This window comes from Chrysochloris asiatica, unplaced genomic scaffold, assembly GCF_000296735.1.
Source record: "Chrysochloris asiatica unplaced genomic scaffold, ChrAsi1.0 scaffold00064, whole genome shotgun sequence".
Taxonomy (NCBI): domain Eukaryota; kingdom Metazoa; phylum Chordata; class Mammalia; order Afrosoricida; family Chrysochloridae; genus Chrysochloris; species Chrysochloris asiatica.
This window is the reverse complement of record NW_006408582.1, coordinates 1,514,077-1,528,758: the sequence shown is the minus strand read 5'-3', so window position 1 is coordinate 1,528,758 and position 14,682 is coordinate 1,514,077. Positions and strand designations below refer to the sequence as shown.

The 14,682-nt window shown below is 41.5% G+C and overlaps 1 protein-coding gene across 2 annotated transcripts in view; it reads left to right on the top strand.

Annotated features, from left to right (window-relative positions):
* The first annotated feature begins 521 nt into the window (after positions 1 to 521).
* The window catches only part of GATA4 (GATA binding protein 4), a 65,809-nt gene continuing 51,648 nt past the window's right edge, over positions 522 to 14,682 (top strand). For both annotated transcript variants that reach the window (XM_006864326.1, XM_006864325.1), the window contains exon 1: positions 522 to 1,202. In XM_006864326.1, coding sequence (XP_006864388.1) covers positions 587 to 1,202 — 616 coding nt within the window. In that variant the 5' untranslated portion in view covers positions 522 to 586. The remainder of the gene's footprint in view (positions 1,203 to 14,682) is intronic.

The following is a 14,682-nucleotide window of genomic DNA, read 5'->3' as shown; positions in this document are numbered from 1 at the left end:
ATACGAAAATTCCGATGACTTCTCTTTCCCTTTTCTTCCTACTTTAGGACTGGCTGCAAGAGCCTTCGGCATTGAGATTCTGCTTACAGGACTCAGCAACTGGGGCCACAGGTCCCTGGAACTAGTGCACAACAACGGGGCGCAACTTAACGAAAGCCTCGCGGTGTGATGAACGGGTGACCAACAGGCCCAGGCCCCACACCCCGCGCTTAGGCACCACTCTGGCTGGTGGCCTCTAGGACAAGTGGTTGTCTTCTGCCATCACAAGACTCTTACCTCCAGCGCCGGACGTGCATTCTTCCCCTCCGGCTCTACCGCCCGGAAACAAAATTTTCAATTTGGAATTTTTTCCTGAGTAAACCAGAGCCTAGCAAGTCTTTTGCTCAAGACCGGATTTGAAATTTGTTGTGTGAAACGTATACATTTTTGAGGGATTTGTGTGTTTTTTACATTTTGATTTTTAAATTTTCGTTTTCTTGACAATCCCTCACCTGTGTATTATTATTGTTATTAATTTTTCTCTTTCTCCGCTTTGAACCTTGGCCTACGGGGGACAGGGAGGACTCAGAAGCAGAGAACAGTAACGATGTACCAGAGTCTGGCCATGGCCGCCAACCACGGCCCCCCTCCAGGGGCTTATGAGACAGGCGGACCGGGCGCCTTCATGCACAGCGCGGGTGCTGCGTCCTCGCCGGTCTACGTGCCCACACCCCGAGTGCCATCCTCGGTGCTGGGCCTGTCTTACCTGCAGGGGGGAGGCGGTAGCTCTACGTCTGGAGCAGGATCCGGAGGCAGTTCGGGAACTGCTCCGCCCGGCGCGGGGCCTGGGACTCAGCAGGGCAGCCCGGGCTGGAACCAGGCAGGAGCCGAGGGAACCGCCTACACTCCGCCACCGGTCTCGCCGCGCTTCTCCTTCCCTGGGACCACCGGGTCTCTGGCAGCTGCTGCCGCTGCCGCAGCCGCCCGAGAAGCAGCAGCCTACAGCAGTGGCGGCGGGGCCGCAGGTGCGGGCCTACCGGGCCGTGAGCAGTATGGGCGCGCCGGCTTCGCAGGCTCATACTCGAGCCCCTACCCGGCCTACATGGCTGACGTGGGTGCGTCCTGGGCCGCGGCAGCTGCTGCCTCCGCCAGCCCCTTCGACAGTCCGGTTCTGCACAGTCTGTCCGGCCGGGCCAACCCAGCGGCCCGCCACCCCAACCTCGGTGAGTACTGAGCGTGGGCTCACTGGCTTGGGTGGAGCGGGGACTGCATTTTTCACTAGTAGGGTTCAAGGGGTATTTCCAAAGAGGAAAAAGAAGCTACAGCCTCGTGCTATTGCGGTGGTGAAGGTCACAACCCCTAGGAGACCAGATTTTGTTGAGACCCTCTCGTTTGAAAGCGAGGGAAAGCTGGATGGTGGTATTCTTCTGGTGCGCCCTCTGCTCTCTGCTCTAGATGTTGGGTCTGTCTGGTCAGGACGTGTGCCTGGGCATAGGCTGGGTCTGGTCTATAGTGTGAGTCATGGCAATTGATCGTTGGTGAGTTTAGCTTCGCACTTCCTCCGGACCCTCCTCAGAGGCCTCCGCGGGGAACTGATTAAATTGACTTGGACCAAAGATCTGTGCCATTTGTTGGCCCAGTTGGAAGATTCCTCAGGGTGGCAGATGATTTTTCTATTGGGAATTTCACACTGGAAACAAAAGAGGGACGTTGCAAAGAAGACCACCACCTGGGAGTGGGAGGTGCATTGAACCGCAGCCTGGCACCGTGTCTTGGGGTTATGCTGCCGGTCCAGATACCGATGCTGGGCACAGGACACATGCTACAAAAGTCCACTCTTGTCAATTTCCAGGACACAAGAAGCTCTGAAGGCTTCTTTTTTTAATGTTGTTTAAGTTCGGTAGAGTCATTTCCGAGTCATAGAAATCCTGTATAGGGTTTCCAAGGAACATCTGGTGGGTTTGAAACACCCCCCCCACCCCTGACCTTTCGGTTCAAACTGACCGTGCTGTCCAGTGCATTATCCTGCAGCTCCACATCAAAAACTGTACCCGTTACTATTGTTATTTCTAAACCCAGACTGCGGGATAAGAAGGGCTCATTTAGCTGCATGAATGTGCTGAGCCTCTCTTGTCCTAAGGCCTGGAGTTAGGAATAAGAGTAGTAATGGGTGCAATTTATTATTTACACGAATGTCAGCCTTGAAAAAACTCCAAATATATTCCCCTTTCTCCCCAGTTTGCAAGTGAATGACCTTAGGTCTGAGAAAGGGCATGTACACCGGGGAAAGAGAAGTGGCAACCACTAGTTAAGAATGAAGATGACCTTTTGGAATTTCAGGAAGGGAGAGGAAAATCAGGTTTGGATTTAGATGTTTGAAGGGGGATGGAACAAAGTTAACGTTTATTGACTACCTACTAAGTGCTAAAATCTTTTTACATTTGTTCACACTTTGAAGAGTAAAGCATATCCCCCTCCCAAGTTTCTAGTCTTGGGCTGGCTGGGAGTAGGGCTCTGGCTTTGAAGAGCTTTTAAATTATCCGCTGGCCCTGGGTGGCCAGGGAAGGTCCCCAGGAGGTTCTAGTCAAATACACATCGCAGGTAAACTGATTAACCATGGAAGTGGCGCCGGGGCTGGGTTTGTGACTCCTGGTGTCCTCCTCTCCTCATGGGGGAGCCAGACACCACTCCTCCTAGAGGGGGGGCAGTGGGCTCAGAGCCCGGATGGAGGATCATCCTGAGATAGCAAATGTTTTGCACATCTCCATACAATGGTAGCTTGAGGTGGGAGTGTTGGGGTGGAGAGACTTTTGCCCTACAAGAGACTTTTGTCTTACAAGTTTCTCCCTTGGGCCTCTGATTTAATAATCCCCATAGTTCCACTTCTTTCAGTTTGGGGAAGGGTTGCTTTGTAACTTCTATAATCCTAGTGTTTAATTAAGAAAAGAGAGAAAGTCAAAATCCAAAGATGGAGCATACTTTTTGGTTGTCAGAGTCACAACTGCAACTAGTGTAAGAAAGGTATGACACTCACTGCATCATTTAAAAATGTAAGTCATAACATGCATGCCAGTGCTGAAGTGGTTTACCAAATTCCAGTATCAACAAATGGCAAGCTGACTTTCAGGGAGCGCCTTCCTTGCTAAGTGTTAGCCTGTATTCCATTAGTTCATGAAATTCTACCTGCAGAGAGCTCCTTGCGTCTGGCATTGTTATTGTTAAGTGCCATGGAGTTGGTTCTGACCCATAGCAACCCTGTATAGGGTTTTCAAGGAGCGGCTGGTAGATTTGAACCACTGACCTTGTGGTCCAGCACATTATCTGGCAGCACCACACCAGTACTCCTGAGTCTGGCCTAGCAATTAAATTTTCTCTTCTACACATAACCAAGTATCTTAAATGGTAATGTCATGAAAGTTTCATGTTATCTTTGTGAGTAAACAGTGCACAATGAGTTTGTTGGCATTTAGATCTTCTGCCTGTTTTCTTTGTGTTACTTAATATAAAAGTAAGTTGAAATAAAACTGCTTTTTTATGTGTTTTTCCTATCATGCTAGCCTTCCTGTAAGAGCAAGTACCAACATGTGTATTTTAGCAGACCCACACTGAGTGCTGAAGGATGATGACCCATAAGTGATTACAAATTCTCTTGTATTTATTCAGTGAGCACTATGTATCCACAGGACCCTACCATGGCAATATACTGTGGCAGTACTAGCACAGGCTTTTTGAGTCAGACAAACTTAGGTTCAATTCCAGACCTCCTATGTGATCTTGAGCATGTTACTCCACCTCTCAATTTCATGTCTTCTTCTGTAAAATGGAATAATCGTAACTACTTTTAGTGCTGTCTTAAATTTTTAAAATACTGTACTGCTGGTGAAGTACCTGATTTTGACCCCTAGCAAATAATGGTTATTTTTAATTAAATAGTTCTTTGGGGGCATTCCCTATCAGGTTGGGGAACCAATCCGGTGTGCTTAGGACTGAGGGATTCCCCAGGATTTGGGATTTTGAGTGCTAAACCTGGGAGAGGGCCTAGCAAACCATCATGGTTGGTCATGGTTTCATTGTTCATTCATCATTCATCTCATATATGTAAATGGATAAATGGCCTTAAAAAATGCAGAGGAAGGAACCACCATATGGATAGGAATCTGGAAATCTTCACCAGAGTGGTGACATTTGCATTTAGCCTTGAAGGATCAATAGAAATTTGTCAGGAAAAGAGCTTGCAATTAAAAATTAAAGAATAATTGATATGCCCCCATTTAGCTACAGAATGCAGTGTTGTTGTTAAGTGCCATTGAGTCAGTTCCAACTCATAGTGACCCCAATATAGAGTTTCTGATGCTTTGGACTGCCGACTTTGCTAATCCTAGCACCATAGCAAGACCCTGTAGTACCATGAAATAAACACAACGCAGCTTGACTTTTGTTTAAATAATCTGTGTATTCCCATAGTTAGACCCTGGCCTTCTGGTGTAGCGCTTTAGCATCAGCACTGGACTTTGAACCAGAAAGTCAGCAGTTCAAACCCACCAGCTGCTCCTCGGAAACCCTATACAGGGTGGCTATGGGTCCTAACCGACTCAACAGCACTTAACCGGCAACAGCAGCACAGTTAAACCCACACAGATTGATTTACCCCCAACTTAGTAACTGCATTTACTTTCAATAAAGAGAAATCAGAGAACACGTTTTTTCCCCTATAAACTATTAATTGCTTCAGTAATAACAATAGTCAATATCTTGTTGGAGTTGTTACACTGACAATTGGAAGAAGGCAAAAAACAAAGTAATGAAATCTATCAGGGACATCTGTAAAGCCATGTACTTAGGTTGGAAGAAATGATTCAGCTTTGACTACAATGTATGCAAACTTTAACAGATTCCAAGATCAATAGGAGCTAAAACCTAGAAACAACTGTTGAAATAGCTAATTAGTCTGTATTCATGGAATTATGTGATCTTACTGAGGCCAGATAGTTTTACTTATATTTAAGTGCCTGGCACATGCTGGGCACTTAGCAAATATTTGAGTAGAAATCTAGGAGGTAATTGCTCCAGTACTCTGCCCTGGTCAAACCGCATACAATGACTTGTTTCTAGTCCTTAAAGAGGGAAATTGGAAAACTGTCAGGGAAGAGGGGCCAGGGTGGGGGAGGGTTCTGGAAACCTTTAACGTCACTGAAGAAAGAACGGCTATTTCTAGCTAAAGCAGTCACTAGGTGAATAGGAGAGGTAGGAGCAGGGTGTTTGTGAAAGATATTTAAATAGGAAAAGGTATTTGAACTTTGTGTTGCTTTGGGTGAGCAGATACTGGGTTTGAAAAGAACCCTTTCTCTTACATGGTTATAGTTGTTTGGAAATGGTATGGCTTGTCTTAATAATAGACCTATCAGCACTAGAAGTGTTTAAGTAGAGGTTGCACTGCCATCTGCCAGAGGAGCTGTGGAGGGAACTTTTGCATTTCAGAGGGGGTAGGACTCATTCCCTTTGTGTGCTAGTGAATCATCTATAGTTGGATAGCACAGCGGTCTCCTTTTAGGAACCCATTTCTAGTGGTTACACAGGTATAGAAATTTGCCAAAACTCATTGAAATGCACACTTGAAATGAGAGTATTTTATTATAAAACTCCTCATTAAAGTTGATTTTTAAAAAAGAAGTACCAGTTAATACACATAAATAATTTAAGACTGAAAAAAAGACTGAAGTAGAGAGCATATGTAGATATTCTTTAAAGGAAATAGTATGAAAATATATTGTATGATAGAATAACATTTCTTTTGAGTATTAAAGAAATAAACCATTACACACATTATATTTTCAAAGGAGCTCAAAAATTTCTAATTGTTACAGGGTTAATTAAAATAACACAATAAAACATATATATATCATTCACCCAGACAGTTTCTTTAAAAGAAATTCCTCATTAGATGGGGAGGCATTCTGACTGTGCAAACAGTTCTAATGTGTAGGTCAGGGAAGAACTCTAAGGTGTTTTCTAGATCCCTTGGGAGAACTGCTTATCAACTAAACTAGCTGTTTTCTGAGATCATTTATATAGGGAACTTTATGAGAAGCCTGTTTGGCTGAAGAATTATTTGTCAGTCTTTAGGACAGCCAGCGTTTAACTTTCTGGTTACCACCTGGACAGGATAGTCAGAGGGTTTGTCACTGACTTGTGAGCTTGGTTATGTGTCCATTGTGTTCCATCAGTGGGTCACATTTTCTAGGACTTCTAAGCACTCAGGAGGAATGATGCATGGAGACAATTTCAGATAACATTTCTTCTGTATCCAACCCCATTTGTTTTCTTACCTTAAATACATTATGAAACTAAACATAATCTGAGATGTAGAAAACAGGAACTCTAAAACTTGTAGGTAAAAGTGTAAATTTGTACAATGATTATGGACATCCTTTGGTGATACCTGTCAGATTACAAAGTGAATAAATACCCTTGATCAGAAATTTGACTTACAGGCATTTTTTCTAAAAGTATATTGATACATATTATTACAGCACTGTTTGTAATGAAAAGTGTTGGGGAAAACCTAACCACCCTTAATTAGGGGACTGTTTGTATACATTGTGGGATAACCAAATGCTCTATTTATGCCTAAAATGGAGGCATATTAAGAGCGGCTGTTCATTCTGTAATGGTATGGAATCCTCTCTAAGACATTAATATAGAATGTATGTATAGCATTATACTTTATATTTTAAAAAGGAAGAAAAGATTGTATTTGCTTGAAGATATAGAAATTATCTCTGGAAACATTCACTGTCTTTGTAACATTCATTGTCTGTGGGAAGGTTAACTAAGTAGATAAGAGATAAGAATATGATCAAGAACTGATGGTATTGAAAGAAAAAGTGCAAGCTGCACTGAAGGCATTGGTGAAAAACCAAGTTCCAGGAATAGATGGAATACCAATTGAGATGTTTCAGCAGTGAATGCAATGCTAGAAGCACTCGTTCTTCTATGCCAAGAAATTTGGAAGACAGCTTACCTAGCCAACTGACTGGAAAAGAAAGGTGGTCCAACAGAACATAGGAGTTATTGAATAATATAATTAATATTACATGCAAGTAAAGTTTTGTTGAAGATAACTTAAAAAATGATCACAGCAGTACACGGACAGGGAAGTGGCAGAAATTAAAACCAGACTCTGAAGAGTACATGGAATAATGACATCATTGCTGATATCAGATGGATCTTGGCTAAAAATAAAGACTATCAGAAGGCTGTTTACTGTGTTTTATGGACTATGTAAAAAATTTTATTGACTATGTAAAAAAATTATTATGTGGATCATAACAAATTATGGATAACATTGCAAAGAATGGGAATTCCAGAACACTTATTGTGCTCAAGTGGAATCTGTACATAGACCAAGAGGCAGTAGTTCAAACAGAGCAAGGGGATACTGCTGGGTTTAAAATAAGAAAAGGCGTGCATCAGGTTTGTGTGTGTGTGCATTGGGTTTGTATGCTATTACCATGCTTATTTGATCTGTATGCTGAGAAAATGATCCTAGAAACTGGGCTATATGTAGAAGTGACATCAGGATTGGCCGCAGACTCTTAATGATGTGCGATATGTAAATGACACAACCTTATTTGCTGAAAGCCAAGAGGACTCAAAGTACTTATTGGTGAAGCTCAATGACTTCAGTATAGACTATAGCAGATTTCATTTTACTTGGACTCACAATCAACACCTACTGAAGCAGCAGTCAAGAAATCAAATGACATATTGTATTGGGCAAATTTGTTTCAAAAGACATTTTGCAAGTGTTAAAAAGCAAAAATGTCATACATGTATGAAAGCTGAACAATGAATAAGGAAAACCAAATAATAATTGGTGCATTTGAATTATGGTATTGTCAAAGAGTATTGAAAGTACCACAGTTGCCAGAAGAACGAACCATCTGTGTTGGAAGAAGTAAAGCCCCTTGGAAGTGAGGATGGTGAGACTTTGTTCATGTGCTTTGAACATGTTATCAGGAGGGACCAGTCACAGAAGAAGGACATCATGCTTAATAAAGTCAGGGAAGTCAGTGAAAAAGAGGGAAGACTCAAGATGGATTCACACAGTGACATCAACAATGGACACAAACATGGCAATGATTATTAGCAGGTTGGAGGACCAGTCAGTGTTTCATTCTGCTGTACATAGGGCCCTATGAGTTGGAACAGACTAGATGGTACCTTATAACAACAAAGGATAAGGGCTTTCACCACATACCCCTTGGAACATTTTGAATTTTGAAACGTGACTATATTACCTATTTTAAAAAGAACATTAAAGCAATTAAAACTTTTAAAAGCGACATGCATTTTTTAATCAGCTCCCTGAAAGTCGCTTCCTTTTTCTTTTTTAAAACTTTTTATTGTCAACTGGGTCTGGCTTACAGAGCAGATCATCAGTTTTATATTCAGTCATTCATATGCATTTTGTTTCAGCCCATTGATTGTTTAATGTTTATAGATCCACATGAAAAGTACTTAAAACATAAATTGTTTATTGAATTTAAGCACTGGACTGGGAACCAATCACAAGCTTGGCAGTTTGAGCCCACCAGCTCCACTGGATAAAGAAGTAGTTTTTTGCTCCCACAAAGATTTTCAGCCTCAGGAAACCTCTACAGGGTCTTCATGTGTTGGAACTGACTCAACAGTATTCAAAAACAAGAAGGAGATTGGAGTTCTGGTGTGATGCTGTAGGATAAGCAGTGGACAGCTAACTGAAAGGTCTACAAGGTAGGTTGTTCAAACCTAGGAACAGGTCACTCCATGCACAGGGTCACTATGAGTTGGAACCAACTCAATGCCACTTACCAACAACAACAACAGTAACTGATTGCTGAAAGAGGGTGAGGAGTGGGGGTAAGGAATTACCTATCCTAACTTCAATAATACCTACCGGTAATAGATCTAAGTCAGCAATTGTCAGACTTTCAAACTACATAGACTAACCCAACCCTGCTCTGATGTTTCTTACATACTGTCCTTCATGCCTTATAGTCAGTAGTCTTCAGTGACTTTTACTAGTAGGCAGTTATCCCTCAGGGTTTGGTTTTGTTTTTGTTTTGCTACAATCAGATAGGAAAGCACTAACCTAGGTAATTGATGGGATTGTGTATGAAGAACAATTACCATCTTCCAAGGCAGGGTGATAATAGGTTGTTGTTAGTTGCCATCAGTGATTCCATGGGGTTTTCAAGGCTGTAACCTTTCTGACTCTTTCTGGTAGCATAGTGGTTACGAATCAGGCTGCTAATCTCACAGTCAGCAGTTCGAAACTACCCTGTTCCACGGGAGAAAAGATGAGGCTTTCTGCTCCCGTAAAGATTTACAGCCTCAGAAACCCTGTACAGGGTCACTATGAGTCAGAACCAACTCCACGGCACATAACAACAACAACCTTTCTGATATAGATCACTGAGCCTGTCTTCCCAGGTACCTCTGAGTGAGTTCAAGCAATCAACCTTTCATCTAATAGTCAGCGCCTAACCATCTGTGGCACCCAGGGGCTCTAAGTGATTCTTTTAAGCGTATTCTTTTTAGCCAGTTGTTGTTAAGTGCTGTCAAGTCAGATCTGACTCATAGCGGCCCTGTATAGGGGTTCCCAGGAGCAGCTGGTGGGTTTGAATCACTGACCTTGCAATTAGCAATTCAGTGCTTATCCTACAGTGCCACACCAGGACTCTTTCAGCCAGTTGAGAGGTTCTAAATTTAGAGTTAAAGCAGGTTTCAAAGGTTGCTGCCTCTATTTGCATGAGAAAGAGGAAGGGCCCTTGGTTTTTCCATTTCTTTGCTCTGTTGTTGTAAAGTGCTGCGTCCAGTCCAGGGTTTCTGAGGAGTGGTTGGTAAGCTTGAACTGCGGACTTTGAGGTTCAAACTGACCTTGCACATTAACCCACACCAGGAGAGAAAAATTCTTGAAAGCAGAGATTGCAGCTTTCAAAACTTAAAAGTGCCCTTTGACATCTGAGAGGAGTCCTGGTGGTGCAATGATTAAGATCTTGACTGCTAACAGAAAGGTTGATAGTTCAAACCTCCTAGCCGCTCCACAGAAGAAAGATGTGGCAGTCTGCTTCCATAAAGATCCCAGCCTTGGAAACACTGTGGGGCAGTTCTGCTCTGTCCTATAGGGCTGCGATGAATTGGAATCTACTGGATTGGAAATGGGTTTTGCTTATGACATTTGAAAGTGTTTGTTTTTCGGTGTCTTCTTTGGCCTATACATCTTGTAAAAACAGATGATAAGGCCCTCTCAAGGTTTGGGAATGAGATCACTCTATTATACTGACCTTTGATGGATCATGAAATGAAATGGATTTTAAAATATTTTATTGATTATCCTTAGAGCTACTGCTGTTGCTGCTGCATGCATGGAGTTGGCTGTAAATCTTTACAGAACAGAAAGCCTCATCTTTCTCCTGCAGAGTGGTTGGTGAATTCAAACTGATGATGTTAAAGTTAACAGCCCAACATGCAACCCACTTCACTACCAGGGCTCCTTTAGATAAACATGAGTGGGTTATAATAGGGATAGCCCCTCATTTGTTTTAATTTATACAAAATAAATTTACAAGTTTTCAGTATCATAATAGCGTAGTGTTTATGAGTCAGGCTGCAAACCTTAAGATCAGCTGTTTGAAACTACCCGCCACTCTTTGGGAGAAATATGAGGCTTTCTGCTCCCATAAAAGACTTACAGCCTCGGAAACCCTGTACAGGGTGGCTATGGGTCGGAACCCACTCCACGGCACTTAACAACGTAACAACAACAATGTTTAGAAACTAGCTAACAACCTTTGTTGGGCAATGGTCTGTATCTGGGATGCTATCCCCTCTGAATTGTAAGTTGGATACTATATCAAGAGCCAGTGAGGAAATTATCAGGTGCCCCTCTTTATTTGATAGGAGAGGAAATGGATACTCAGGAAGATTAGTTTGTTCAAGTTTTCATAGATAGAAAGCAACAGCTCTGACTTAGATCGCAGGTAAGTCTAACTTCAAGGATCATGCCTTTTCCCAATTTGCCAAATTTGAGATGAAGACACTTTAACCTTACTTCAGAACCAGAAGGGAGATGATGAAGGACCCCATTAATTCTTAGGATTGTCTATTACTTGTCTTTCCACCAGTTTCCTCACCCAGTGCAACTTCTCTTCCATTACCTGTTTTCCATCAGTCTCTGCAGTTGTAATGTCTTCTGGAATAGCCTTCTGTCTCATTCTGATACAGCAAAACTTGCAGTTACAGAATGCAATGTTAGGAATCCCTACCAGGCACAAACACTCCAACTTCTCCTGTGTGGAGCATAAAATAGAGATTACCCAGAATTCAAATCTTCCAAACTAGAAGGATTCTTCTACCTCTGAGTGAACTACTGGTTGTGTAAGAACAACAACAACAACAACAAAAAAAAAAACCCACTTGATTCTGTCAAAAAACACTTTCCTGTAAGACATTTATAACCATCTTCTCTGTATTTCCTTTCCTCAGGAGATTTCAAGTATACTGGTGGTACAAGAAAAAAAAAAAAAAAGGAGGGGTGGGAAGTATAAGAATTAAGATATTAAAATAGATGAAACTAGAGGCGTGGATCAAGACAGTGAGTAAAACCCCAGGTAAGAGGAGCCGCATGGAATTACTCAGCAGAACACTGCAGCCTGTCAGTGCAAGCTCTCTTTTTTCTGGCAGATGGCCTGTGGTTTTATCAATTACTGCTCTGCAATCAGAATTGAGCCAGGATATTCAAAGTCCTTATCTGAATGAAAGGAATTTGGTTTTCTGGCCTTCCATATTTTGCAGGAGCCCAAAAATTGACTTGAAGTCTTTAAATATCTGTTTTTCCCTTAAAGAAAAAGTAAAACCTAGACAGGTAAGCTGTTTCCATAATTTAAAGGCATTGAAATACTTTCACAAGTGGAATGTGAGGCTCTTACCCTCGGTGTTGAATGGTCACACATATATGTACTTTATTTTGGAGGATGGGAACTCACGAGTGCCTACCAAATTCCCATTATGTGGAAAATTTTTGGATTATTAGTTGTTATTATTAAGTGTCTAACTCATGTTGTTGTTGTGTGCCATGGGTCAGTTCCGACTCATAGTGACCCGATACAGGGTTTCCAAGGCTGTAAATCTTTACAGGAGCAGAATGCCTCATCTTACTCCCGCGGATCAGCTGGTAGTTTCGAACTGCTGACCGTGAGATTAGCAGCCCGATTCGTAACCACTACGCTACCAGAGCTCCGTCCAACTCATAGCAACCCTGTATAGGATTTCCAAAGAGTGGCTAGTGAGTTTGAACTACCATCCTTGTGGTTATTAAGTCCAGTGTTTATCTGACAGCACCACACCAGGGCTCCATTAATTATTTAATGACTAATAATTCAGATTATTAAATCATGGGCTTTGGAGGCCCCTGTCCCAATCACAGGTACAATTTTGCTTAAAATTGAACTCAGTCCTTAAATTTTTTTCTTTTTATCTTCCTGCTCCCTCCTCCCCCATGCATTAGAAATCCAGTCAAACTTTATCACCTCCATTCAGAATAGATCAATAGCAACTGGTGAGCAGGTTAATTATAATCGCAGAATAAACGCTGAAGTCTCAAAGTTCACCACTTTTGCAATGTTTCAAAACCCCTTGAGGACTATGCCAAGAGGCTTGCATTGACCCATTCAGAGCAGGTGTGGGAGTTTGAACCAGGGGCAGACAAGCTGATCTGATTCAAGACTACTCAGTTTGGTTTCTTATCTGCAACTTTTCCTATCTCATAATGTCTGTCATTTCAGATAAAAAGAAGTTCAATCAATTGAGTGGGAAATGGCAAGTTATGTTTTCTTCTGATAAAAGTTTTCTAGTTGTTGTTTTATCAGATTGGGTTAAAATTGTATGTGTCTGTCAAGGTCTGCAATGACCTTTTTAGATATTTTATCTGGTATTAGGTGGGGGAAACCTTGTTTTCTTTTTTTTCTTTCTTTGACCTAGGAAAGAATGACCTGACTTTCAAGATCATAAATCAAACCGAGTAAAGAAAGGCAATAATACAAGTTACCCCTCAAAACTGAGTAGGTGGGGAAAAACAAACAGCAAATACAACCTTTCCCTAGCATATAGGGAGAACTTAACTTGACCCCTTAATAAAGAATGTGGTTCCCAGAGAGTGTATGGTTAATAGGAAAATACTGCTTATTTGTGGGGGAAATGTTTTCCAAGTCAAAGATGGTTTCAGAAAAATCAAATAATGCATTTTTTTTTCAAGTAGCATTGGTAAAACTTTAGTGATTCTTCTTATATTAAACTTGTATACGAGGGGGCTTCAAAAAGTTTGCAGAAAAATTCTATTATCTTTTAATTATATTTTTTTACAAATTTTTTGTAACCTTCTTGAATTTAAAATGAATTAACTCAGGTAAACCAATACCCAAATAATTCATTTTGCCATCTAAAGATTAACAGGTTGACATCAATATTTGATGTTTTAGTTGTTATATGTATATAGACATTTGTATAAAAGATGTCCAAAAATCAGTGAAAACAATCCACTATCTTTTCGTTCCATGTTTCCATGAACTCTTTGAAGCCCTCTTGTATATCTAAATTTTTAGACAGTTATAATAGTTACTATTTAAAATCTACTTCAGCACTCATGAAATTATTTGTAAGGTTAATGACCCAGGCTGGTTTCTGAAGACCAGTTCTTTAAAGGGAGATTGGCTGAAAGACCTGCCACTAATAAATAGCCAAGAAAATAGAGAGTTGTGTGTAGAAGCATCTTTTTCCTGTTTCTTGTATATATTTACAGCCAATTAAAAACTATACCGTATTTATAAGTTTTAAATTGAAGTGGTGGCCAATTGTAGGATTTGTTGTTTTTTGATGCACTGACTCACTGAGAAATGTAAAGAGTAGCTTTCAACGCTGCTTTTTAGAAGTGGAGAGCCAAAAACATGATGGCCACCTAGGAAGGGGAAGCATACCCACGTCTTGTGCTTCAGTCTATCTTCTGTATGACCTTAGGCAACTTATTATATCCTCTTAGCTTGGGTATCTGCATTCGGAAGGTCTGTCAGTTTGTCGTACTATGGTGGCTTGTGAGTTGCTGTGATTCTGAAAGCTATGCCACAGGTATCTTGAATACCAGCAGGGTCACCCATGGTAGACAGGTTTCAGATGAGCTTCCAGATGAAGACAGACTAGGAAGAATGAGAGACGGACTACTTCCAAATATTTAGTCCCCGAAAACCTTATGAAGAGCAGTGGAACATTGTCAGATACAGTGTCGGAAAATGAACCCTTCAGGTTGGAAGGCACTCAAAATGCTATTGGGGAAATGCTGACTTCTCAAAATAGACGTGACTGTGATGATGTGAATGGAGTAAAGCCCTCGGGACCTTTATTTGCTGATGGGACACAACTCAAAATGCCAAGAAATTTGGAAGACAACTACCTGGCCAACTGACTGGAAGAGAGCCATATTTTTGCCCATACCAAAGAGAGGTTACCCAACAGAATGCTGAAATCATTGGACAATATCATTAATATCTCATGTGAGTAAAGTTTTACTAAAGGTAGTTCAAAAATGGCTGCAAACATATATTGACAGAGAACTTTGATATGTTCAAGCCAGTTTCTGAAGAGGGAGGACGTGGAACAAGGAATATAATT